Here is a 27,814-nt window from a genome sequence, read left to right on the forward strand (position 1 = left end):
CATCTTCACCTGGAAAACCTACATATCCACTTATATTCTAGCCAGCCTTCTTAATTGTGTTCATCTGAATATATTCTCACTTCCTACATTCCCCATGCAAAAGCAACCATGTGAACCATACAAAAATATGAAATGATCCAGGTCAGTTTGACTGTGACTGATCTCAATTAGTTAGGATCCAAGATTGAAAAAAGCTACTTTAGTGGATTACAACTCCCAGAATCTCCCAGCCGTCATAGACTGTGGCTCTGCTGTGTAGGGAATTTTGGCAGTTACCAAAAAAGTAATTTGCCCAAACTGTGTTTAGAAGCAGAAGATAACATGGCAAGAGGAATCTTGAATTCTTCTGCTACTTTCAAGGGTTGCCACATAATACAACCTGCTTCTGTGTCAGAAGCAGAGCAATGTGAAAAATTCCCTACATGTATAACCTTCAAGGCTGCCTGCTGTATGGAATAATATTAAGTACTGAAGTGCCCCTCCCCACTTTAGCCTTGCAGCTGAATTCTGCCTGAGCATTCTCTTTCCCTCAGGGGCCCTATTGCTCTGCAAAGTCCCTCTAACGAGCCAGCATTGATCCAGAAATGAAATATGTAACCCCCTTACTCCTATTCCCTCTCCTCCCTGCTCATTCTGTCTATATTCTGTTCTTGGAACTGGGAAGACAGAGGTGGCTGCTGCTATTTCTATTGCTATGTGGCCTCAAGCCTTCCACCAACCCAGCTAATGAGGGCCAGGTTTATTCCACATGCTTAGTGAGGCTGCCAAGGAGACAGTGCTTTGAGAAGATGGGAGAAGGAATCCACGTCAGGCACGACTTCCCACTGCCTTCCTCAGTTCAGCAGTTTGAGCAATCAGTAGTGTAAAAAGGGATTTATGTGATTTAAACACAGTGACATCCATCTCTGCTGCTCTTTCAAAGAAAATGGATCTTTAACTTTGTCCATGGTTTACAGGAGAACAAGAGCTGGGAAATGTGACTCAAAACCAAACTACCACTACCAAGAAAAACTAGAAGAAAACAAAACACAGCAACAATGTGATTCACAATAATTATTGTTCCTGAGTAACACTTTACTAGGCATTCATTAATAATGAATAATAGCACATTAATAATGACTTAGGGGCTATACAGACTGCCCCAAAGGGGTGGCCTGCACTCACCCCTTTTATGGCCAAATAGGGGCCACGGCAACCTCACACTGTGACCCCGATCCGGCCACTGGACGGCACAAAAAGGAGCCTCAAAAAAGTGACTCCTTTTTGCACCCTCCAAAGGGAGCCATAGCTGTGGCAGCACAGCTGTATGGCTCTCCTTCAGTGCTGCAGCACCAGATGTGCACCATGATGCCATGCACCATCTGGAATAGCGCACAGCATCATGATGCCCTGGGGGCAGAGTCAGGGCATCAAGTGTCAGGACTCTGTGCCCTGACTCCACTCACAGTCTGGCACAAAGTGCTGGTCTGTACAGGGCCTTACTCTCAACACATTTTTAAAATACACATACAAACGCACACCCTCAAATCACTACAAGAAATGCACTGGTGACTTGATTCAATCAATGAAGCTACAGCCCTGTGTTTGCAATTGATAACCAGGAATCTTAGAGTTTTCTCATTTTTAGGGTCAGCATTTGTCAAAGTCAACTTGATAGAAAATAGCAACAACAACATCAATGACAAATCACTATAAAAGACAAATTATGGCTGGCCTCACTGCAAATCCTTCAAAATTTTGTTGTTGTTTTGTACCATTACATTAACTGTAACTTATGGGGATCCTATCATAGGGCTTTCTTGGATAAATTTATTCAGAGGACTTTGCTGTTACCTTTCCCTAGAGCTGAGAGGGTGTGATTTGTGCTAGGTTATCAGGTGGGTTTTCATGATGGCAATTTCTGAGTGGGGTCTCCTAGCCCAACACCCAAACCATAATGCCATAATGACTCCCTCAAAAATAAGTTACTGAAATAAGGAGTAAAACATTACCTGTACAAAATGTTTGGTTATTAATAGTCTATAGCCTGAAAATAGAATAATTAAAAAAAATCCAAAAAACAAACCTTGATTTTGTCATTTTATATATGGGACATCATTTTACTACACCACTGTATATAATGTGAATGGAGCATCCATTGATTTTGGTTTCCACGTGTGGTCCTGGAACCAAACTCCAGCAGATACCAAGAGCCCACTGCATTTTTAATACATTCAGATTCTTACCATATGGTAGTTTTAGGCCACAATCTTCAATTTCCTTGGGAGAAGCTCCCACTGAATTCAATGGAACACTAGTGAATACATAACCTTTGCATTCTATCGGCAATAAAATATTATGATAAAGGGGGAAATCCTGCTGCATACATGTCATAACCTCAGTGTTTAATTAGTCAAACCTGGGCTGCTAGAGGGCTGCATGAACCTACTACGAAACTTTTCTAGTTGGCTGTATTTTTCAGGGACAAAGGAAATGCACTCTGAAGATGTGCAGAAACATTCTTTATGACTTCACATACTGCAGGACCATGCTGCCTACTCTTATCCCATCTGTCAACTGGGTCTTCAAAGTTATATTTCCCTGAGGCTTTGATTTATCATTGGTTGGATGAGAGAACAATTAGCACTCACAGGCAATTTCTCACAACAAGAAAGCCTTTGTTCCAAGCTTCTGGAATGTATTTTCTGTTGCATGTACCTGCAGCATGGGGATTTTTGTACATCCAACTGCCAAAATGGTGGGTGTTCTCTCTCTCTCTCTCTTTTTTTTTTAATGGCTTGGCAAAATTGCCAAGAGAGTTTTGGCAGGAGTACTCTTCAATTTCAGATTTTATCTTATTTTTGATATTTGTATCCTTAAGATTTTATTGATAGATACATAATGCTTGCATTGTTCCCCTTAACATAATGGTCTATGTTGTCGTTGCTATTCTTATGTGCTTTCAAGTCATTTCTGACTTATGGTGGTTTCTTCAGTGGAAAAACCATGAATATGAATGATAAGGAGTCCTCTCCCACCAAGAGCACAACTCACAACACTCTTTGCAACTTTGAAACACATTTCCAAAGTGTTTCTACTTTCAGTCTGATCTTAGCAGCCACAGCTTCACAGGATCCACCTTCTCTCTATCTCCTCCTCCTCACCCCCCTTCCTCCCAGCCAGACAAAAGCAACACCATATCTTGCCCATTTTGGCAAACTTTGCATTCTCCTCATTTCCAAAGTCTTTCCACTCTGAATCTGATGTTTGCAGCTATCACCACAAAGGGAAGGTACAGTGTTGTTTTTGTCTGGCCCAGAGAGAGGGGAAGGAGGAGGAGGGGAGAGGAGTTGAATACACCTGAGGTGGCTTCAAACATGGGATTCAAAGGGATAGTTTTTGGGAATGAGGAGGATGAAAAGTTTGGCAAAGCAGGGAAATGTATGGTGTTGGTTTTGGATGGCTGGGAGAAAGGGTGAAGAGGAATGGGGGGGGTGTGTGAAGAGGTTGACCTTGTTAAGCAGCAGCTACAAAGTCGCAAATAGTCAAAACCATAAATCTGAATCCCATGAATGTGGAGGTCTAATTGTATACCCATTTCCCTTAAAGGGCTTGGTTTTCAGACCATTTGCCATCTTGGTCACCCTTTTCTGAAGAAATTCCAGCTTGTCAATATCCTTCTTGAACTGCTGTGTCCAGAACTGAAAAGGTTTTTCCAGATAAGGTCTGACCAAAGCAGAATAGAATGACACTAATATTTCTTTCAGTCTGGATGCTACCCTCCTGTCAATGCCACCCAAACCAATATTAGCTTTTTTGGCCATCACATCACACTGTGAACTCATGATTAGCTTGTGGTCTACTAAGACACCTAGATCCTTTTCAGATGTACAGTATGCCCTTTCTTTACGCAGGGGATCCGTTCCGGACTCCTGTGCATAAAGCTAATTCCGCCTATGCTCGAGCCCCATAAATGAATGGGGCTCATGCATGTAGTGGCACGGTGGTGCAGCAGTGCATGCATGCCCCATCATTCCCTATGGGACATGCCGCCCCTTCTCCCCACACAACTTTCAGCATATGCTGAAAGCCGCATAAAGCGCGCCTGCGTATGATGTGGGTGCACTGTACTGTACGGTAGCACTATTTATCCCACATTTCTACAGATTATCCACAAGAATATCATGGGGAATCTTTGCTGCAAGACTATTAAACATAGATACATGGAAATTGGCATGCATAGTAAGGAGACTCTGTTGGTGTGTACTTGGACATTTTTTTTTTTAAAGATGCATTAATAAATACTAATTAATTTAAATGTGTCCATGTCCTTGAAATATGAAGAACCATGCTAAGTAACTAGGCATGGTAGACTTCCCTAACTAGCACATAGCTTTGGACTGGGAGTGAGGATTATGAGGGGCTTCTTCATGCCCCTGCTGTGGGACAGCTTTGCCTCATAGGTCTTTTCACACATGGAGTAATGTGAGGAGCAGCCCCATCCTAAAAGAAGAAGAAAGTGGGGCCAATTTGAAAATGAACACCATTATGTGCCACCTTATCTCACGCAAAGACAAATAGCACCCATTCAGAGGAGAAAGCATTGCCAATACGAATGAAATCATGACATGCCTATGCTTTCTCTTGCAAATTAACATGATGTCAGGGAGGACCATCTGAGGAGGATTTGATATTTCCACACACATACACACACCGAGACAGCTGGCTAGAAAGGAGCAGGCAGGAAGCAAGGTGAATGTCCTCACTGCCTTTTCCTTCCTGGTTGTGGGGCCAGGCAGGCGAGAGAGGCAGTCAGTCAGGGAGGGAGGGTGGTTGGGCTGCTCCTGCCTTCCCCGGCGTTCCCAGCAGAGAAGCCCTCCTTCTGGGCATGCAGACCCCAGGCTAAAGAGGAAGGATGGAAGGAGGGAGTCAGAGGGGTGAGGTGCCTGGCCCCACAACCAGGAAGGATGGAAGGAGGGAGTCAGAGGGGCGAGGGGTCCTAAGAAGGAGCCTTCAGCTGCCCAGGAGGAGGCAGCCTCAGTCCACCCTTGCTGCTGCTGCTGCTGGGGCAAGGAGGCAGGCAAGCTGAGGGCAGAGGTGCCTCTGCCGGGATGGAGGTGAGCTGAGCTGAGCCCTGCAATGTGAGCCTGGGGCTGGGCAATGCCTCCCTCCAGGGGCCAGGGCTGTCCCCTGGGTCCCACTGGGTCTACTCGGCAGGGTGGGTGTCAGTGCTGATGGTGCTGACACTGTCAGAGAATGGGCTGGCTGTGGCAGGAGTGCTGAGGCACAGGTCTTAAATTCGTCTGGAGAATAAAGGGAGTGGATCCACAGGGAGAGAAATGGCAGGGTCATGGGGTCATGGGGTGTCAAGGGTCATGGGGTGTTTCTAGTGCAGGCAATTCAAGGTTGATCCAGACGTGCATTCCATACCAGGCAAAATCAAATTGACTGTAATTTTGGAGGGGAACAGGATTTATAACTTGGATGTTTCTCCAAATTTACCTAAACCTGGAATGGCCCTGGATTGACCCTGGATTGACCCAATTGTGTTTTGCATTGTATGATATTATTTTGCGAATTGACATGAAACACCATGATTTACCCTGCATTGACTCTGGAATGACCCTGGGATAAACTTCCAATTCTCACTGTGTGATAAAGTCCATAGGTATGGAGCAGACATCTCCCAGTGGGCATGCCTAAGGTTTCAGCAGCCATGGCTTTATCCAGATTGGATGGGCACAATAGCTTGAACCCCACTGTTAGACCTCATTAGAATAGATCTATTTAATCTGTGAGATTTATCTATGTGTTGGCTCATCATTCAATAGTTCATTTGATGGTTCTACTCTAGTTGGGACTAACCAATATTCAGGCCAGCTCTGACCATAACTTTGGTAACTTTGCTTAAATACATCAAGCAAGGGGTTTTTCCAGCCCTTGCAAAGTGACAAGAAAAAGACCGGCTGATCCTCCTGTTTACCGAGCTTCTGATAGACCAAATCTCCAAATTCAGCTCACTGATATTGACTATGCATACAGTGTTTCAGTTTGATGTCCATGAGCCTTTGTTTTGTGTAGGATGTGAAAAAAGATGCCATTTAGGAATCATTTAAGAATAAAAGTCCCCTTACTTACCAAGGCAACAGCACATTATAAATATTTAAAGATCTGGGCCTATGGAGCTCAGGAAGGTTATTTTGTCATGTACTGACATTCTCAGATAGAATGTCATTGTGGGTTCCAATGATAACAAACTTACTGTCACCTCTAAAGGAGAAAATAAAGCATATCTGAGATATGCTTAACCTTGGTAGAAGCTTTTTTCACAAACCAGAAGATGGATCTTGTTATTACTTCCATTCTCGTTGCCTTGAGAACTAGCTAAAAAATTCCAGTAAAAGGAGAAATAGACATCTCTCAAAATGGCTGTAGCCTAATATAAGTGATCATCGTAACTGAAGTTAGTGCTGTTTCACAATTTTTTATTGAGCATTACTTGCTCCAGCCTAACCATGGACCAATTCACATCAGTAATACATCAATTACACTTCATTGAATCTTTTTGTGTAGACTTCTTCTGAGTAGAATTTATGTCTTTAATCAAACTTTTTGATGTTTGTTTTGAGCTTATATCATCTTTGCCTGAATTACAAAGATCAGGTTTACTTTTAAAGTGTCTCCATGAACAGAATCATTGGAGCATCTAAGGTTATTTCAATTTATTTTTGTCATACAAAGTTGTTGGTGTTACAGAGTGTCTTCAGATCACAAATTTCTATAGATTTTAAATGAGCAGAATTAACGCCACTTTTCTTAAATTGAGCTCCTCTATAAAAAGCAAGAAAGTCTAGTGAGAGTTTCCTGACATCTTGATGTTGTAGGAATTCAATTGTAAAAGAAATGTTCTCGCTACTCTGGAAAGAAGCAAAGTAGACAAATGTTTCATGGCAACTAGCTCCTTGAAATCATCGGAAGGGAGGTTTATCCATGCTTGACCAGAGATTGCATTTTGAACTAATAGATGTCCAAAGAACCATGAGAGGGTCATCTATTTTGTCAAAGGAACAAACTGTTAGCGTCACATTAGGTTCAATATATATATCAAATGTGTCAAAGACTTTTCCTCTGTGATACCTTGCATATGGCAAATACATTTCAAGAAAGTACATTTACTATTGGAGCCAACCTGAATGCAGATGCCCTAGGAGGGACAGGACCAAGCTAAATTCTACCTTATTCAATAATTTAAACTGAACTTTCACAGAATTTGGTCTATTGGATATAAATTTGGTTTGCTGGTTAGACAGAACCAGATTGTGGTGACAGAAAGTAATTCCATTCCTCTCATCATAGTTTTTATTCTAAAATAGACAAGATCCTACAATAGACAAGATGGCAGAGAAAAATGGAGTTGATTGAATAAAGGAGCTAACTCTTCTAAGTATATCCTGCAAACAGCTCATATTAGGAACTGAAGACAAAATTCCTACAGACAAAAAGACAGACTTGACTAAGACCCTGGCTTACGTTATCTGAGATCCTTCTTTGTGTGTGCACTTTATTCAAGAGTTGGGTGGAGAAAATTATACATAACACAAGAACTATTTATTGAATGGTAGGCCAAATCTGGTATCTGAAACAGAGATCAGTTAAGTTCTGCTTGGGCATCCTGTCTGCAAATGCCCCCAATTCACTACTCTTCAGAGTTGGAAGAATGCAACCTAGGATGATTTGAAGAACTGACTGTGTTCGTATCACACAATGCCTTGCCAGAAGTTTGATTTCAAAAAATACCTTTGCTTATGGCTGAGATAAGGTTTGGTAAGAAGATGGGAGCTGAACAGACATGGGGAAGAGACCTAAGCATGTCTGCTTAAGAACCAGGTTTGGGATTTGTATTTTAATGGTTTTATAGTGTTGAATTTTAACTGTTGGTTTTATGTGTTTTTAATTGTGTTTTGTATTTTAGTGTGATGTACTCTGCCTCGAGCCTTAAGGAAAAGCAGGAAAGAATTATTATTATTATTATTATTATTTATGAAATAGTGCCCCAATAAAATTAAACTCTTCTAAAATCAGAAGGCATTGTTTAAAGATGACATATCAGTGGTTCCTCACTCCATTGCACTTGAGCTGTCTTTGGGGAACTCCCGTCCTCAGAACTCCTGCCCCTGGAAGGGGGAAATCCCACCCCTGGAAGTCCCCCCCCCCAAAGTCCCACTCCTCCAGCACTGGGTAACACCCAGTTTGGGAACACCTTTGAATTTGGGCACTTGGTCACTAAAAGGTTCGCTAACACTGCGCCATGTTTTTGGCAGGATTGATTCAGATGAGGTTTGTCATTGCTTTCCTCTGAGGCAGTGGTCCCCAAACTGTGCCCTTTAAGAGTTTGTGGACCTCAGCTCCTAGAAGCCTCAGCCATATTGGTCAATAGTTTGGCATTCTGGGAGCTGACGTCTAAAATATCTTAAAGAACACAGTTTAGGGATCACTGCTCTGGGGCATAGTGAGCGTGGCACTACACTACACTGGTTCTGAAAGGTAAGCATCTCCCTCCCCCCCTCCGAAATATTCTTTCAGGCCCTCCAAATGTTTAGCATTGGAGGAACTTAAAATGCCAGTTGAGCATTTAGAAATACAATTTGGCCACCCAAATAAAAAGATCACAAAAATATACCAAAGGAAGAAACCAAGGGGATGGTTGGGTGGGAAGCAGCAAATACTAGAATTCTGGGTGTGAACAATTTTCATTACCTTGCAAGGCTAGAAATTTGGGGACTGAATGACATTTTTGCAGGGGCATGATGCCCAGACACATCCTTCTTTTCTAGATCATGTCCTACATTTCAGCCTTCTGTCCAGGGGGACTGTCAAATGTCCTCCATTTTCATCATAACTAAGAAGCATGAAATTACATTTCTGGGAGTTTTTAGCCTTTGGTTTGTAATGTCCTCCGTTCATCTCCATTTCGGGAACCCTGTTGGCACAGCGGTTAAAGGCCTGTACTGCAACCAGAAGGTGGTGAGTTCGATCCCAGGCCAGGGGTCCACTCAGCCTTGCGTCCTTTCGTAGGTCTCTAAAATGAGTACCCAGCTTGTTGGGGGCCATTGGCTTACACATTGTAAACCGCTTAGGGAATGCTTCAGTGCACTGATAAGTGGTATAGAAATGTACTTGCTATTGCTATCTTGAATGTCCTATGTTTTGTGGTGGCTTGTCCTACAAGGCTGTGAGGACCCTACATTTTTTTTTTTTAACATTCTTACTTGCGGGGGCAATGCCTTCATTTCTTCCTCTCACTGGATCATGCCATTATACCACATTGACATGTGCACCCATGCTGCTTTTCACCTTTCTTATTATGCCTTTTAATGTTTTTATAGTGCTGCACAATAGAGGACATTAATGGTCCAAAAGCAAATGAAGCCTGAGCTCTCCCTAGAATCCAGGGCTCCATCCACACTGGAGAGATAACCTGTTTTGGCATTGCTTTAACTGTCCTGGCTCAAGGCTATGGAATTCTGGGAGTTGGAATTTGTTGTGGGGCCCTTGTCCCACAACAAACTCCAACTCCCAGAATTCCATAGCCTTGAACCAGAAACGACTTAAAGCGGTGCCAAACCGGGTTATGTCTCCAGTGTGGATGCAGCCCAAGACGACTAAGCTTAGGCTGTTGTGCTTTGGATACCTCAAGAGAAAACAGAACTCATTACAAAAGACAAAGCAAAATGTTGTTTACAGTATTTGTTTGTTTACTGATTTACTTGTGGGATTTATACCCCACCTTTCTCCCCAAAATGGAATTGATAAACCCAACAGGGTGCTATTTGGACTGGATGATGGCCCTTGTGGGCTCTTCGTTTGGACAAGAAGGCACACTTTCTGGACCCTGGTCCTGAGGCTCCTTCAGACTCCAAGGGGGCCCTGCTTCTCCTCAGCTGGGGCCAGGGACTCGTCCAAACTCTTCCTTGCTGAGGAAAAGGAGGCACCCCGAGGAGCTCCTTTTTCCTTGGCATCCCCCTTTGTCCTTTGCCCCTCCCTCCTCAGCAAAGTTGGGGGATCCAGGGTGAGTAGGGATGCCCTTGGCTCCCCCCTTGTTCTCCACTTGGTCCCTCCCTCCCCATTGCGAGGAGCAGCCAATTTGGACAAAGGAGGGGGGGAGGCTGGGGCTGGGCTCGCCTTGCAGGTAGCCGAGAGCAGGGAGCCCATTCTGGCATTGCCGCGGAAGGTCCAAGGCGCTTCCTCCGCTGGCTGAGTGACAGCCCCTCGCCTATATAAAGCCGGCCCCAGAAGCTCTGGGAAGCCACTCCAGAGAGAGAGAGAGAGAGAGAGACAGGCGGACGCTCTTTGCTCCTTTCCCCTCCTGGAGAAGGCTCTGCATCTGCCACAGAAAAAGGAGGGAGCAGAAAAGGGCCATTCGCCTCCTCTGGGCTTGGAGCGAGGCGCTCAGGAAAGGCGGGAGAGCAGGTAAAAGTTTGGAGACGAAGGAGAAAAAGTGTTTTGAGGGGCTGGTGTCCTGAGGAATTCCCCATTTGCAGGTGGAGATGGTTCAGGGGAGGGGTTTAGGGCGCTTTGTGGCTGCATCCGCACTGCAAAGATCATCCGGTTTGACACCCCTATGATTTCATAAAACCTGGGGGAGGGGGGGTCATTTGTCCTTCTGATTTCAACATAACTTTTCCTCCAAAGCTTGTGGGGAGCACTAAAACTCCCAGAATCCCCCAGCCATCATGACCAGGAGCTGCAGAGCAGGCTGGGGGATGCTGGGAACTGGAGTTCAACTTTCCCCATTGATTTCATAGGACCTAGGGAGGGGGGGGGGGACATTTGTCCCACGGATTCCAACAAGACCTTTTCCCCCAACGCTTGTGGGGAAGTGTCCCCCCCGGACTAAAACTCCCAGAATCCCCCTGCTTCTCCCAATTTTGGCTGCATCCGTCCTGCAGAAATAATCCGGTTTGGTACCCCACGGCTTCATGCTATGGAATTCTGGGAATTGTTTAATTCAAACAGTTAAACAAAATACATTATTAAAATGGAACAACAGTGTCGCAACAAACGAGCATTCCCAGAATTCCATAGCACAGAGCCGTGGAGGCAGCCAAAGGGGTGCCAAACCGGATTATTTCTGCAAGGCAGATGCTACCAATGTTGCCAGAAGCAGAATTCGAGGAAAATTGGACTCCAGTTCCCAGCATCCTCATCCTGCAGTGCAGCTACTGATCATGCTGGCAGGGGGATTCTGGGAGTTGTAGTCCAGGGGGAAAAACTCTCCACAAGCTTTGGGGGAAAAGGTCTTGTTGAAGTCAGTGGGACAAATGACCCCCCCCCCAAAGGTCCTATGAAATCAATGAGGAAAGTGCCCCCCCCCCCAGGTCCTTGAATTCATGAGGAGATTAAATAGGGCTGGAGTCCGTTGTTGTTGTTGTTGTTGTTGTTGTTGTTATTGTGTGCCTCCAAGTCGTTTCCTATCATGGGATTTTCTTGGCAAGTTTCTTTAGAGAAGGCTTGCCTTTGCCTTCCTATGTGGCTGAGAGAGTGTGACTTGCCCAAGGTCACCTGGTGAGTTTTTGTGGCTGGGCAGGGATTTGAACCCTGCTCTCTCTCTAGTGTCGGAGTCCAACACTCAAACACTACACCATGCTGGAGTCTGATCCCTGTCTCTTTAGATCAGGGGTAAGTCCCATTGAGTGCAATGGGACTGGCTCCCAGACAGAACTGCTGCCATACCTCCTTTTCTCAGTCTCTTGGGTGGTTGGTTTGTGTTACTGTTTGCCTATTTCCTTATTGTAGAAGAGCTTTTCAGCAGTGGCTTAAGAGAACCAAGCTTTAGGACTAATAAGACAAAGGACTAACCCATTGCTGGCAAGTTTTCCTGGAGAAATGGATTGGAATGGAAATCATTTTTGTGAAGCATTTGAAGGAGGCTGTGACTATCAATTTTTAGCTTTCAGATTGGGAACTTTCACTGTCCAGCGCCCCACATAAACCCGAGAGGACAATCTTATGTGGATCTAGTTGGGAACAAGTCCTGTGTCCTCCAGCAATTGTTTAAAGCCTGCATCCTTAAAGCAGGGCAAGTTGTCACTCCCCAGAGCTCCCAAGGCACAAGATGCAGCAGCATCTTTGGGGCACAGTTGAGGTGTGTGACCAAGCAAGCCCCGCGTGAAATGAATGGAAGCTCCATGAAAAGTCTTCATTAATTTCACTGGTGTCTGAAATGAATGGGAATGGTGCAAGAACCCCTATTCTGCACAAGAAAACATCATTTTGAATCAGACACTTTGTCAACAGTATTCTTATCCAGGAATGGCACCTACTAAGTTTTTATGTTGATTGCTTTTTTGATAATGCAGCCATGGCTTGATAAGATGAAATGTTTCTTCAGAGTACAATGGGCTGAAAGCAGTTTGTCCAATGCCTGTATAGTTGATCATATATATATACTTATTGGCAGAGTAGCTAAGCATGCACTTAAATCTTCCAAGGGAAGCAAAGGGCCTGAAACAGTGCTTAACTTCGACTCCCATTCTGCCCACACTTAGCCTTGAAATATTGTTGAATGGCTAGTCCCCTTGCTCTAGTTAATTGCCACACATTATGCCAAAGGACCAAGTAAGGTGTCCGTGAATGACAAGGTTCCATCATACAAAATGGACACGATCCACTTGTGCAAATAAGTTAACATTCCTTGCTTTTGGTGTGATGTGATCTTTGGAAATGTGCATCAAGGACTGCACTGGGGCAGTGAGTGGAAAAGACTTCCTTTTCAAGTCATACATTTACTCAGAAGTAAATCCCATTGAATTCAATGGGGTTGATGCCAATAAGCTGTGAATTTGTAATTTTATCTGGATCAGGTTTTTAAGTATATCATGAAATGTACTGAAGCTTTCAAATCAAAGTAATATGTGACTAGGTTCACTCTATTGACTGCGTTCAGACCCTGACCAGATGTGCAACCCATTCATAAGCAAGCTTACTCAGAAGTAATACCTACTGGTATTCAGTGAAACATTATATAAAGTCAATATAGGATAGAGTATAAGGCTGCATAGGATTGCAGCCTTACATCCAAAAGAAAATGCATTATAATGATATAACATCCATGATATAGCAATAACTACTGAGAAGCAGTCTGCTATTTTTCCAATAACTAGTGTGTGTGTGTGTGTGTGTGTGTGAGAGAGAGAGAGAGAGAGAGAGAGAGTTGAGACTGAGACTGAGAGACTGGAATTTGCTGTTATAGCTTAATATATAAGTTAAATTACATGTGAAACCCTGCTGGAAATACGATTATCTTCCAAGAATGTAGCTCTGTAGCTAGCCAAAAGTGGATTTAAGAGATGCAATAACTAGTAGACTATTTAAGTGCCTAGGCGTCTCATGGAAAACTTTTGAAGACAATCCTAGTTATACTATATATATTTCCATGAATTTATTAGGAAAGTTATTAAACACTTGTGTCCCCATTCTAACTAGTTTTTGAGTGAGGATTCTCACCAATACCATCAAAATCAAATCTGGATCAAGCATACGGATTATAACACAAATACAGAAACATACTTGAAAATTACAAATACATAGTAATTTTATATGAATAGCAGGGTTTATAAGGATGCTCCATTTAGAGTAAACTGTTAATAAAACTGTTAATAAAAAGAAGCAGAATTTAATTGGAATAAAATAGTTTCCTTTGTACATTTGTGGGGGATGTATTAGTCTTTAAAATGGAAAAGGATATTCAGTAATGCATATATCTTGGTTAGCAGGCATTATGTTACACCGGAGCTGGCTGTTGTGGCTGACAATCTTGTTAACTTTGTGGGATTCATCAGAGGCTCAAGGTATGTCTTGAAATATCTGTAAAATTTTAGTCCAAGCATTTTTCATGTCCAAAGAGTAGACAGAAACTGCTATAACTATAACACAGTTTCTCAAAGAAATTAGCCTGCAGTATTATGCACACCCATTTGGCTTGGCCTTGAGAATAATTGTTCAAATATTTATTTCCATTGCATGCCTGAAACATGAAGCTAGCTTGAATAGACAACATATCTTACAAGAAATGTATCAAGGAAATGGGTGGGGGAAAACCAACAAAAAGATCAATGGAACAAATTTTGAGTGCACATCAATTGTTCAGAAGCGCTAAATTAACTTGTGGTCTCCTTACACACTGGCAACTCAGCTAATTATATTTAGAATTTGGTTCACTTTGCTGAGAATTGACATTCAGCCAATCGTTTGAAAAACTGCCATTTTTTAAATTTGCATCCTGCTTGACATAGAAAAAACTCAATAATAGTTTATATATGGGATTCATAGTGATGACTGGTGGTTCCTGTGTCAGTGGAGCACTGAATCTACTCCAGGGTTGGAGCCTTAAGAGTAGTATTCAGCACATTTGGAAACTCCCTTAAATTTCACACTAAATCTCAGAGTAGATTCCTCCTCTTGTCACTGGGACTTTCACTGCTAACTCTCATTTCCTTCATTTCAGTAAATATTACAACAGTAGCAGGTATTCCCAGATGATTAATAAGACCCAGTGCTATCGATTTAAACATTCATTCAGTTTCACTAAGAACATTACTTCTACAATTTCTTTAAGAGCCAATGCCAAATAGACGGAGTTGCTGGATTAGCAGCAATCATTCATAATCCATAAAGAAGAAACAATAACTACAACAATATATGTTTTTATTTATTTCACTTCTATGCTGCCTTTCTCCCAAAAAGAGTCCCAAAGTGGCTCATAAGATAAAAAAAATTATTAAAATGTCACAATAAAGCCACAAAAGAGCTGTCATTAGGAATTTTACCCTCTGATGATGGGGCCTTAGCTATATAGAAGAAGGTCCCAAAATATTACCATGCTCCAGTCATCCCTGACCAGCAACTACCAGACATTTCATGGGCCATGGTGAGCATGATAGTTCAATACTATCTGAAAATTAAAATATGGGAAAATCCAGAGGTTCAGCCCTGGATGTGAGAAGTCCTAGGTTTAGTCTTAGGTCTTGGGAATGAGAAAGCCCCTTACTTGTGATCCTTTAGATGCCTGTAAGATTAACTAGACCATTAGACTAGATGGGTCACTGGTCTGATTTAATATAAAGCAGCACTTTACAGTCTATGCAATGCAGAAAACTAGCAGTGGCAATGCATACTTTGAAATAAATCTAATCTTTCTGCCATCTTAAGAAACTTGGCACTGTGCTTTTTATTACGTTGGTTCTATGGGAAGTGCTGTATTGCTGCTTCTCCCAGCGCCTCCATGTGACATGAGAAGACTGGGAATACATGGGAAAAACCTATTCTGTACTTGGACTCCTCTCCACCTCGGCAGTGAGGAGAAGGTATGATGTGACTCCTCAGCTGAGACAGAAAGAATTGTATAGGAAGTAGTATCTCCCAGGGTAAACAGGCCTGGAAGATAGCCCCTCTCCAATCAAACTGGGCAACCTATTTCTCACAATATTTTAGAAACAGAATATGTGGGATTCCCTGAGCATATGGCTAACTTGAATGACCACAATTTAATTCCTTCATTATTTATCCAGTATGATTCATTGATAGCATGCTGGTTGGGTTCAAAGAGACGCTGGTGTACATTTCTGTTTAGCTGGGGATGGCCCTGACCCATGCAAACTCTCCACCTGATTTTTCCCATGTGTAATGCAGTGCTGTAGGTGATCTACCTCTTAAAATTATTGTGGGCATGGGTGAGTTGATTGCTACAAATTGTCCCTTCAAGTCTGCAGACTTGAAAATCTGCGGACTTGAAATTCCTCAGAGGAGCGACTACCATTAACCCTATGGGACATGCACTCATAGTGCATGCCCTGCACGCACACACCCCATTCAAGCCTATTGGGCTTGAATATGTGTGAGTTTTGGAACTTGCCAGGGGGGGGGGGTCTGGAACGGGCGACTGTATATGCTAATTGGTAATGCTCAAACCATACTTTATAATGTGACCTGTTAGCTAATGAGACACCACCATGCTGTACATTTCTTTATTAATCATGTTCATCCATGTTGATGACTTTGCAGATGAAGACAGAGTGGATGAGACCACATTTGACTTGATGCAAATCAGCAACATCAACAGGAAGACCATAGGAGCAAAAGCATTTCGGGGTAATATTTCTGGGTTCCCAGCATACCGCTTCATCCGGTTTGATCATATACCGCCACTTAACTCTGAGAAATTAAAACAGATTATTCAACTGATCCAACAAAATGAGGGGTTCATTCTTACTGCTACCTTCAGGCAAGACAGGGACTCCAGGGGCACTATCATTGCATTGGATGGCCCTGGCATCTCTCAGCGGCAATTTGAAATTATTTCCAATGGCCAAGACAATACACTTGAGCTTTCCTATTGGGTAGATGGCTCCCGAAAGGGATATCCTTTGGAAGATGTGGACTTAGCTGATGTACAGTGGAAGAATATCACTGTACAAGTAACAGGAGAAAACTATAGTCTCTATGTTGGGTGCGACCTCATTGACAGTTTAAGCCTGGAGGAACCTTTCTACGAAAACCTGAAAGCAGAGAAAAGCAGAATGTATGTGGTAAAAGGATCTGCGAGAGAGAACCACTTCCGGGTAGGTAATCTGCAAATGATACAGTTTATGAGTCAAATAACATACAGTGCAGTACTATCTGTATCTATCTGGAAATAAGTCCTCCTCAGTTCAGTGAGACTTACTTCCAGGTAACTGTGTATAAGATTTTACCCTTAATTGTCTTGAACTGAGTATCATGGTATCATGAGACACTAATCATTTACACTTGGTCGAAAATCCATCTGTACTCAATGCCTTTTTATTTGTGGTAGGTATGTTTAATATTGCATTCTCTTAGGTCAAGACTAAACAAAATTCAACTAATGGAGCTCTCACTGAAAGCTATAATCTTGTATCTAGTCTTGCTCTTCTCCCTAAAATGGGTAATAAAATATTTCATTTCATTTGTAGCCCACAATTCAACTTTCCAGGGTCCTAGAAGATTCAAGTTGCATGTATAGTTCTACCCCCATTTTTATTCTCACAGTCCAGTAATAACTGAGATTAAGTTAGGAGAGAATGACAGGCCCAAGGTCACTCAATGTGCATTGTGGCTGACTAGACTTTTCAACCTGCACTATTGCTTCAGCACCTAGGAAAGTGCTGTTAAAATTTGTGCTAAACTCTGAAGTTGATTTATTGTCCAGTTGATGTGGAAGGTATTAACCACCACTGATTATGGGAAGAGGAAGCAGAACTTCCAGGTGTACTGCAACTGATTTTATTTTTCTGCCAGAGCAGTAAGGTAAAACTTCACCATACACCATGCTTGAAGGGCCTTTTCTAGGGACTTCAATTTTTTGTCTGTTTTGGAACACTAGTCCTGGCTTTTCTTACATTACTCACTTCATATATAACTAAATTAAGAGCCCCATTTTCTGATAGCTAAAACAAAGGCATGTTTTGGAATCAGCAGAATCCCAGATTGAATCACTCTCATTAAGTAAGATCTGGAAATGTCTGCACCAAAGTGTCAATCAGATTCAGAAGGATCCAGTGACCCAGACGGTGTGTCTGCAAAAATGGATACATTTCTCCCTAAGCACTCTATATAGGAGGAGAGGGGGGAAGAAATGAAAGGGTGTGTTTTTGTGACTGGAAACACTAGCTTTTAATTACATACTGATAATTAATTATGATTTATCATAGCTTTCCATTCCTGGTGTTTTGGAAAAGCCACTGAAGTAATATATTTCAGGATGTTTCAGTGTACGTTGCCAGTTCTCTCTCCTAGGGAACAGGAACAGGAACATTAAACAAGTCTTTGTGGCATCTGTGGGATCTGGGAGTGTGAAGGAGTTTGTGCTTCACTGAAAATATTGATAGTTTCTGTCTTTCTGCAATTGTATGACCCAATGTCACCACAGAATGAACTATTGGACGTCTTTCTGCCTCTCCCACTGTGTTGTTCACGTTCATCATCCAGCCTGGCCTATTATGCTTCCTTTGACTTTGGTGCAAACTGGACATAGAACAAACAAATATTAAGCCACTTATAATTCATTATAATTTCCTATTTCCCATGCTTCTGTTATGTATACTATTGTTATTGTCTTACATATGACTCCTACACTACACAGAGAGGGTTAAGGGGAAGGAAATAATGATCAAATTAGGACTTTGAGAAAAATTTCTTTACCAGTAGTTCTAAAATTCTGCAAGTGTCTTAGCTGAGGCCACTACTATGCTGACTCTTGAATATATTTATCTTCCACTTGATAGGAACATATGGAATGGGCTTTGGTGAAGATCATGTGGCTGCTTTATAGCCCATTAAGAGTCAACTTAGAAGGGAGTAACTGTCTGAAAATGCAAACCAGTTCTGAGAAACAAATAAAAAACCCACTTGATTTCCAGTAATAGTCTCAGGTACACATGGTGATACAAGTCAGATTGGGGAACTACAAAATTGATTTGAAACAAATTGGGTCATCATCTGAAAGTGAGAATTGAGGCCTGTGTTTTGGGGTCAGTGCATACCCTTCCTAAAGAATTAACAATAAAGGTTATGGTGTAGTAGTTTGAGTGTTGAACTACAACTTTGGAGGCCAGGGTTCAAATCCCTGTTTGGCCATGGAAATCCACTGTATGACTTTGGGCAGATCACACACACTCAGCCTCAGAGGAGAGCAAAGGCAACCCCCCTCTAAAGAATTGTTGCCAAGAAAATAGACTGATACAAGCCTTAGGGTTCCCCCAAGTCAGAAATCTTTCAGAGCTCAGAGGGCCATTTATTTTTATATCAAGTAAAATATTGTTCAGATATACACTTAAGAGTTCTGCTGGGAGATACATAATGTTTTTGGTGAAGACCATGTGGTTGCTTCATAGTTAATTAAAATCAGATGTCTAGGTTGCCTCTGCTTATGGATAGGCCAAATGCCTTGCTCCTTAATAAGTTATCTAGCTGTTTTTTCCACCCATCGTCCTGCTAGCCTATGTGACCAGTTCCTTCCCCTGGTATTTCACTTAATATGTAGGGAGAAAAATGAGGGTATTGCTTCACTACAAATAAGAATTTTGACCCCTCTCATGAATTTTTCCTAAGGTCTCCAAATTCCTAGAATTGCTTAGAGTGAGATACTGAAGAACATTCACAACTAGGACTCTTATATTTGCTGCATTTGCCTTCCCTTGGTAATTTTGCCTGACTACATCTTTAGGTGCCTACACTGTATTTCTAAATGTTCAGTGGATGTTTCAAGACACTGCATTGCTAGAAATTTGGAGACTGATGGAAAATATTGGGAAAGGGGGAGAACTATTATTTGAGGGGGCACTTTGGCCCCCTCATAGCTACACCACTTTCTGAGAGGGCCAGGTCTATGTTGTGCTTCTTTGCTAGTACAACTTTTGAATATGGCATTGACCTAAAAAAAAGAAAGGCCACCATGTTTCTGACTGCTTGCCAATATTAAGTGTGCCACAAAATTGTAAAAGAAAAGTTCTGCAAAAGAATTCACTAAATAAAAATGTTTCCTCTCTAAAAGTGAGCAGTTGGATGTGTGTGTGTGTGTGTGTGTGTGTGCTCCTTGAGTGATCCTTTGGCCTAATTGTTTGAGTACAGAAAACATCCATGCACAATAAGCCATGCACAATGCTTTAGTAATATTAAAGTGCAGTTCATCACATTACTCAGAAGTCAGTCCAGTGGGCTGTTTGCCAAGGAAGCATATATGAAGACAGCATCATCTATAGTCCCAGTGACTAATCCCTGTAGCTATAAAATTGAGTGAAATTCCCTTCTGGAATCTTAGGTGATCTTTTAGTGCTGGTGGTGTGATTCTCTTAGAATCTCTTAGTTGGCCTCTCCTAGCCACCCAGGAAATTTCATACTGGTTCCCTTTGTGAAGGAATTAAAAGCAGATTTATAGTTTTTTGTGGGTTTTTCAGGCTATGTGGCCATGTTCTAGAAGAATATGGCCACATAGACAGAAAAACCCACAAAAAACTATGGATGCCGGCCATGAAAGCCTTCGACTTCACATTAAAAGCAGATTGTTGGGAGTGTGATACTAAGCAGGGAGTGGGAGCATATAGGTCTGATGGAGCCAAATTATCTCAGTCTTTGAACATGCTCCCCAAAATGCTCAAAGACTCAAACCAGTGCTAGAATGATTCCCTCCCCGCAACTCAAAAGGCCAAGAAAAGAGAACTGAATGTCATAAAACATTGTGGTTGTGAGTGGAAATGCTTCTTCTGCACACTTGCAGTACATCCCAGGATCTAGTATTTAGTACTCTGCTATGTTAAAAAAAATATAGATTATATTACAATGTGTCTCCCATTGCAGCTTTCAAGTATTTTAAAGGGTGACACAACTACTAGAACACCTTGTCTCTCATATGGAATAGCCCTGTGTCACTGTGTTTTGCTGCAACTTTCTGAAATTTTCCTCGTTCCTGAGTCTGATATATGCTAGCTTCAGAATGCAAAATTATTTTTGGTATGCAGCCTAGTTTTGCTGAAAAATGAAAGTCAACAAATGTATATTAAAGGTGCAAGGAAATTAGGCTACAATCTTATACTCACTTTCTGGAGAGTGAGCCACACTGAGTGCAATGAGATTCACTTCTGAGTAGGAAAGTGCAGGGTAAGGTTGCTAATTAGCTATTCCATTTCTCCCATGGAATGCTGAGAACTAGAATTCTGTGGAGCTGCTAGGGCTAACTATCTAGGAATTTTCAGCACAATCCTATGATTTTTTTAAAGATGGTAGTTAAACTGATACAAAAATAAACTTAAATTGTAGAGTACCTAAAATATTAATTGTTTTCTTTCATTTGCTTATACTTTCATGGGGCTCAAGATGGTATACTTTGTTTCCTCCTATTTGAGAGCGTTCTTACTACAATTTGTAAGGTTGCTGAGGCTCAGAAGCTGGTTAAAGACCACCTTATGATTTTGCTGAGTAAGACCTCCTAGTATGTAATGCCTGCTGACCACTCTACCACTTTGTCTCTCATATGGAATAGCCCTATGTGCTACTGTAAAGAAAACTGGGGTACCTGATAGTACTCTAGAATTTTTTAATATTCTCTGCTGAAAAATTCCTGCTTTGTTTATGAACCAAGTATATGAATAATATTAAAAATATATTTTTTACAATTCAGTAGGTTTGAATGTTAAGTTAGAAAATGTAAAGAGAAGAAAAAGTAGTCCAACAAGCTGCTATTATATCCTTATAATAATACAAAAGACTTTTTAATTATTGCTTGTAGGGTCTTATACAAAATATTCATCTGATTTTTGGAACGTCAGTAGAGGATATCTTACGCAACAAAGGATGCCAGAAGAGCCAATCAGGTAAGAAAAAAAAGGACCATTATTCATTAATGGCTTATTTTGCCTCTTACAGCCTAGCTGCAGGTTCTAGCAGGATGTGTGAATAAGCAGAAGATGAAGGGAGACCATGAACCTTACTGCATTACAAAACAAACCCAACACAATGCTGAGTCTTTCTGCTTGCTTCCTTGCATGATATTGAAGCATGTTTGTTCTCTTCCAGGACGTGCAACTGTCCTGTTCGGAAAAACACCAATTTTCAGTTCATCTCCCATGCTATTATGACCTGAAAAGAATGAAAGTGTTTCAGTATCATATGGAGAAGCAAACAGAGGTGGGTTACAGACCGCCTGTTTGGGGCGGGCTGCACCCGCCCCTTTCCCCGGTGTATTGGGGCCTCAGCTGCCAGACCGGCAGCCTCCGAGGCCCCGATCCGCCGCTTTGCAGGCTGCGGGGAAGCGGCAAAAGGCCGCTTCCCTGCAGCCTGAAAAGGGGTGTCCTTGGGGCTTCAAGCCCCAAGGACACCCCACGGCGGCGGGGAGGAGGAGAAAGGGGCCGCTTGGCCCCTTTCTCCCTTGCTTCGCTGGGCGCAGCCATCTGAACGCTGCGCCCAGCAACGCAAAGCGGTGCCGCAAACCAGGAAGGAGCTCCGAAACGGAGCTCCTTCCTGCTCCGCGCAAAGGGCGCACTAAGCGCCCTGGTGCGGAGCGACAACGTCACATCCGCGCTGCCCCCGTATAGAGGCAGCGCGGTCATGACGTCGTCATGGCGGTCCCCATGTGGAAGGGGAGCCGCCATTTTGTATGGACTCAGCTTGTACTAGGGTTAGGGGGGTGCGGAAGCACCGCACCTTCCTAACCCTAGTACGGATTGACTCCGTACTTTCATGGCGGTCTGTAACCCGCCAGAGAAAGCTTTTGCTGTGTGTCGGGTTTGTTTGACAATCATAAATGTAGGGAAAGGAAATTTTAGCATCTATAGAGTTGAACTCAATCTTCTGGCCATGTCCTACCTGACATTACTATGGCACAAACAAGCAGGGGGGCACGTCCATTACTTGCCGGGGCAAAGTTCTTGTCGGTGTGATATATTTATAAGGTGATGCTAATTATTTTTTTTGTATATTGGTTGCTGTCACATCACTACTGACACAAATATACTTGGTGCTTTCTTCCTGCTTTACATGTCTTAACACATTTTCAATCTCATTATGTAAGATAGAAAGATGAAAAAAGCAAGTTATTAAAACTGAAGATTAATGCATGATGCAATCTTTGGTTTGTGTGTATGTGTCTCAAGGTTGCCTTATGGTAATCTCATGAATTTCATAGGGTTTTCTTAGAAAAGGCATACTCATTCCTACATTCTTAGAAAAGGCATACAGTCGAACCTCCCTATACGCGGATTTGCCATACGCGTATTTGAGTATACGCGCATGGCAAACCCAGAAGTTGTTCCTAATGGCGGCGCGCGTGCATGCGCGCCGCCATTAGGAACAAAGTCCCTTTCCTCCCCTCTTCTTTCCCCCTCCTTCCTAACTTCCCTCCCCCCTCCCTCCCTCCCACCTACCTACCTACCTACCTAAAACTAACCTACCTTCCCTCCCTCCCTCTCTCCCTCCCTCCTTACCTGGGTCGCCGCGCCGCCACCGCCGCGTCCTCGCTGCTGCTGCCGCCGCCGCTGTAAGTGGCCCGGATGCAGCCTGGAGGTCTCTTGGCCTCCAGGAGCAGCACCCAGCCGTTTTGTGGTGGCGGAGGCCAAGGTCGCGAGGGAGAAGAGGCTTGGCCTTGTCCTCCTCGCGGCCTCGGTCTCCGCCACCGCAAAATGGCCGGCTGCTGCTCCTGGAGGCCAAGGGGCCTCCAAGCTGCAGCCGGCTCTTTAAGAGAGGTGGCGACCAGGGAGGACGAGGCCTGGCCCCGTTCTCCCTGGTCGCCGCTGCTGAGAAGGAGCCGGCTGCAGCCTGGAGGACAAGGGGCCCCTTGTCCTCCAAGCTGCAGCCGTCTCTTTAAGAGAGGCGGCGACCAGGGAGAACGGGGCCAGGCCTCGTCCTCCCTGGTCGCCGCCTCTCTTAATGAGCCGGCTGCAGCTTGGAGGACAAGGAGCCCCTTGTCCTCCAGGCTGCAGCCGGCTCTTCCACTGTACTACATTCCTCTGAATATAGCCTGTAGCACCTGCCACTCCTTGGTGATCCCCAAAAGACACAATAATGGGACCAGCATTAGAAAAGCTTCTAAATATGTTAAAGAGAGAAATAATGGACCTCACATTAATTATTCAAAAACTGATGCAATGCAAGAAAAACCAAAAATATTGATTGCCAGATTCTGTAAGTGCACAGTTCAATCTGGGGTAATAGTTATGATAGACTTCATGTAATACAAGGGGAAATGGAGAAACACATTTTTTTTTAAAAAAAATCTAAAACAGAACCAGTATAACTAGTAAGAGTCTGGAGGCCTCTTTTTGCTCACCCCTTAGTTGTTATCATATCATATTGTCATGTTCCCTTTCTCCTCCTCCTTTATGTCTTTATGCCATTTCTGACTTATGGCAGGTGTAAGGCAAACCATGTGTTGATCACATGGTTGGGCTCCTTGTTGTGACCTTAGAGGGAGCAACTTATGCCAGGAGTGTCAGTGCCTAGCAGCACAGCGGGATACATGTGTAGACAGTTGCTTGATGTGTTCCAGATTTTTCTACAAAATTCAGAGGAAAAGGTGATTTTTTTAAAAAAAATATTTAGCCCAGGATAGGGAGGATTAGGTGTGGAGCTGGCCTTTTCTCCAGAAGACAATCAGAAGTCAAATTGGGGATTTGGCCCTGTGCCATGAAGATTGGTCTCAGTGAGGGCAGGGAGAAGCCAGTTTAATTGGCCTATGGAGACATGCCCTTAGCTATATGCTATTTATATAACTTAGTAGTAGTTTAGCTCTTGTATCTGTTTATATCATCAGTATTTTGGTGCCCAGACTTTCAGTTCTGGCAGGAGCAGAATTAGAGTTAATTCTTTGTGAAATGCTGCTGCTCTTCATTTGTATAACAGTGCTGTCTGGAAAAATGTTTTTAAAAAATGGAGAGAAGTGTTTGAGTGATATATCTATTACATTTCTTGATTTTCCATTTGCTCATTTACAACTCCTGATTTCCCAGACTAGAAGAATAGGGATAGAATGATGGATCTGTTTTAATTGCTGAAATTCCTACTGAACTCTTTGAACCTTTGAAAATGTCTTCTTCATGCTTTGAAGAATGAAATTGCCAGCCGGGTATATATATAATTTGTAAAGAAACCTATTTTAAGGTCAATTCAATCTACAGGAGGAAGATTTAAGGCCCAAAGTTACTGGACCTTGAGGCCCAAGTTACTGGTTACTGGACGTGTAATGTAGGGCTTAGTTGTGATTATTTTAATACACACACACACACACACACATATTAAAAGTACTTTATTACAATTCATTTTTAGAAGCTTTATTTTCTCTGCCCTTTCCTTAAGATAAGCCATACAACAACAAATACCAAATACAATAACACTAACCTCTCTTGTCAGATGTAAAGTTTTAGGTGATTTGCATTTCAAGCCTGTTTTGGCAGAAAAGTCAGATACACAGCCACACACTTTCGTACAGCATTGTTTCCTCTTGAAACATCAGTGGCTGCATCCACATGGGCCAGAATATTCCAAGAGTAGCCCTGAGTGTTCTGCCCTGTATTCCTCCCAGTATCTGGGCACTCTAGAATGATGCTGGGCAGATGTTTGCATGTGCATCCCACTGTTCTGCTTACTGCTGCTATTGCCACTACCACTGGCGCAATTCACTCCCTTTGAGTCAAAAAATGAGACACCCCACATTGATCACATGGCTTGGGGCCTCATTCTGACCTCAGAGGGCGTGACTTGTGTCAGCAGTAGTGGCAGTGGGTGGTACAGTGGGATGCTTGTGCAAACAGCCATCTGGCATTGCTATGGAGGGCTCTTGATTTCCTGGGAAAGTGTGAGTTTTTAAAACCCATTTTAAGGGTGGTATAATGTGGGTTCTGTGCTGAATTGGTCTTACATTGTCAGGGCAGTTTGAACCAGAATCAGGATTTGGCCCCTGCGTTGTCTGGACTGATCAACATGAGGACAGGGGAAGGACGTGTTATGTGGCCCATGTAGATATGGTCACTGAGAAGCTGGCTTTCCAGTATAACAGAAGTGGGGGGATCAATGGTCCTCCAGAAGATGTTTGACTGCAACGCTCATAATCCTTCACAACTGGTTGTGTTTCCTAGGAATCATTAGATTTGCAGTTGAATAAAATCCAGAGGACCATGCATTCACTCTACACCCATTACATTTTAAAGGAGGGGTGGGAAACATTTGGCTTTCTAGATAGTGATGAACTCATATTAACCGTTATGATTGGCCGGGTCATATTCCACACCCCTGCTGTCAGAAATGATCTAGAAATACAAATAATCAAATGTAATCCTCTAAGAAATGTGACTCCCAGGTTTTAGCTTTGACTAGATGTGAATTGCCAGTAGGAAGTGATGCCTTAGTGTTTGTTTTTGCCTTAGTGTGTGCTGCCTACCTATACCCTGTGCTGATTCTACATCAACAGCTCACTTTAAAAATCTCAAAAATATCATCTTGTGATAACCTCATAAAGCTATTATGTGCATACATGACAGGAATAACTTCTTTCATTCACTGAAGATGCTCCTGAAAACAAGTGGTAGCTCATAACAAATTGTTCTGTTGTGCTTTGCTGCACTTCTTGAGCTTCCAGTCTAGAGGCTAAGACAGCCAAGTTATTTAAATTTCTCAGTGCTGGAAACAATTCATTACAGACCTCAGAAGATGGTTTACTTAACAATTGTCATTGTTGGGAGATTGATTAGCAGGATTAGCAGTAATTGTCTTCCCCCTGCCAAACAGTTTCTGTTCTTAACTGTATTTCTATGCCTCTGGATATTTACAGTCCTAAAGCCCAATTTTGCTCTCATTTAACAATGTTTATACAGCCTGTTTTTTTTTTTTTTTTTAAAAACTTTCTTGGCAGCTTTGGAATTCTGATTAACAGTAATTTGTCCAAGCAAAACTATGATGCCCTGCTATTGTCTTCCCCATACTATCATTTGCAGTGGTAATACAATGAAGCAATACATTTATGAAGACTCTTTGGCTCTCCTATCTAAATAGATTTTGTCCCTAAATAATAATTTATGTTAAATATATATTCTCCAAACGTGGGTTTGAATATTCAGAGAACATCAAAGCAATACTGTTGTACAGTCTTGGCAAGGGAAATGCTAGATACACTTTCTCCAACTAATTTTTTGGTTTAAGCCAAGAAGCATAATAAAGTAGGAAGTATGTGGGGTTTTTTTTAGTAGTCTTGTTTTATTTTTCCTATGTATGATATTTTGTCATAAGTCAGGGCAGGACCCCTGTGACAGCAGCAAGTATATTTCTGACAGAGGTAGACTGCTGTCTGCTGAAGAGATAGTCTGTAGAAAGAGTCCTGCTCTGTGTTTCTTTAAGCATGATGATAATGATGGTGATGATGAATCTTGTGTTTAATATTGAGAAAGAAGATTATGGGGAGTAAAATATTCCCTGGAAAATCTTTAATGTACAATTCTGTGTCTGATTACTTCAATTTGGGGAAACTGAAGTCCATGTGCTCCATGTTTCAATCAAATAAATACCATCATTCCAAAGTCCTCAATTTCCTTCTAGGTATTTTGGAGAGCAACAACAAGGGCCTATTCCCAACAAGGTGTGACCTGGAGGTCCCTAAAGTTTTCCAGAGAGGGCCAAAAACATGTTCTTTAGGGGACACTGGGAAAAAGTGGGGCAAAACAATTGTGGAGTCTGTGGAGTTAGTGATCCAAGGCATCCGTGGACGTGGACAAGCTCCTTGGCTGTGTGAGAAGGACGACCTGCCCTCTCGACCCTTTCCCATCTTGGTTGACCGTTCAGGGAGGGGATATAATAACATCTTCATTACAGCTCATAATTAATACATCCCTCCGGGAGGGAAAATTTCCATCTGCCTTAAAACAGGCTATAGTGAAGCCACTCTTGAAGAAACCCTCCCTAGATCCCCTGCACATGAGCAACTATAGACCGGTCTCCCTTTTACCATTCTTGGGCAAGGTGATCAAGAGGGCAGTGGCCTTCCAACTCCAAGTTGTCTTGGATGAAACCGATTATCTAGACCCATTTCAAACTGGCTTCCGAGCGGGATATGGAGTGGAGACTGCCATGGTCGCCTTAGTCGATGATCTCCGTCTGAGCATCGACAGGGGAAATGTGACCCTGTTGGTGCTCTTGGACATCTCAGCAGCCTTTGATACCATCGACCATGGTATCCTTCTGGAATGCCTGGGAGAATTAGGCATCGGTGGCACTGCACTCCAGTGGCTCTGGTCCTACCTCTCAGGAAGATTCCAGATGGTGAGGCTGGGGGACTGTTGTT

General features: G+C 42.7%; 1 protein-coding gene across 1 annotated transcript in view; it reads left to right on the top strand.

Annotated features, from left to right (window-relative positions):
- Positions 1 to 10,398: 10,398 nt before the first annotated feature.
- Positions 10,399 to 27,814, top strand: part of THBS2 (thrombospondin 2) — a 61,576-nt gene continuing 44,160 nt past the window's right edge. The window contains exons 1-4 of the mRNA XM_089528414.1: positions 10,399 to 10,449; positions 13,755 to 13,829; positions 16,042 to 16,598; positions 21,281 to 21,365. Coding sequence (XP_089384540.1) covers positions 13,760 to 13,829; positions 16,042 to 16,598; positions 21,281 to 21,365 — 712 coding nt within the window. The 5' untranslated portion in view covers positions 10,399 to 10,449; positions 13,755 to 13,759. The remainder of the gene's footprint in view (positions 10,450 to 13,754; positions 13,830 to 16,041; positions 16,599 to 21,280; positions 21,366 to 27,814) is intronic.

This window comes from Sceloporus occidentalis, unplaced genomic scaffold, assembly GCF_023333645.1.
Source record: "Sceloporus occidentalis isolate IW3139 unplaced genomic scaffold, rSceOcc1.0.p SCAF_6, whole genome shotgun sequence".
NCBI classification, from domain to species: Eukaryota; Metazoa; Chordata; class Lepidosauria; order Squamata; family Phrynosomatidae; genus Sceloporus; species Sceloporus occidentalis.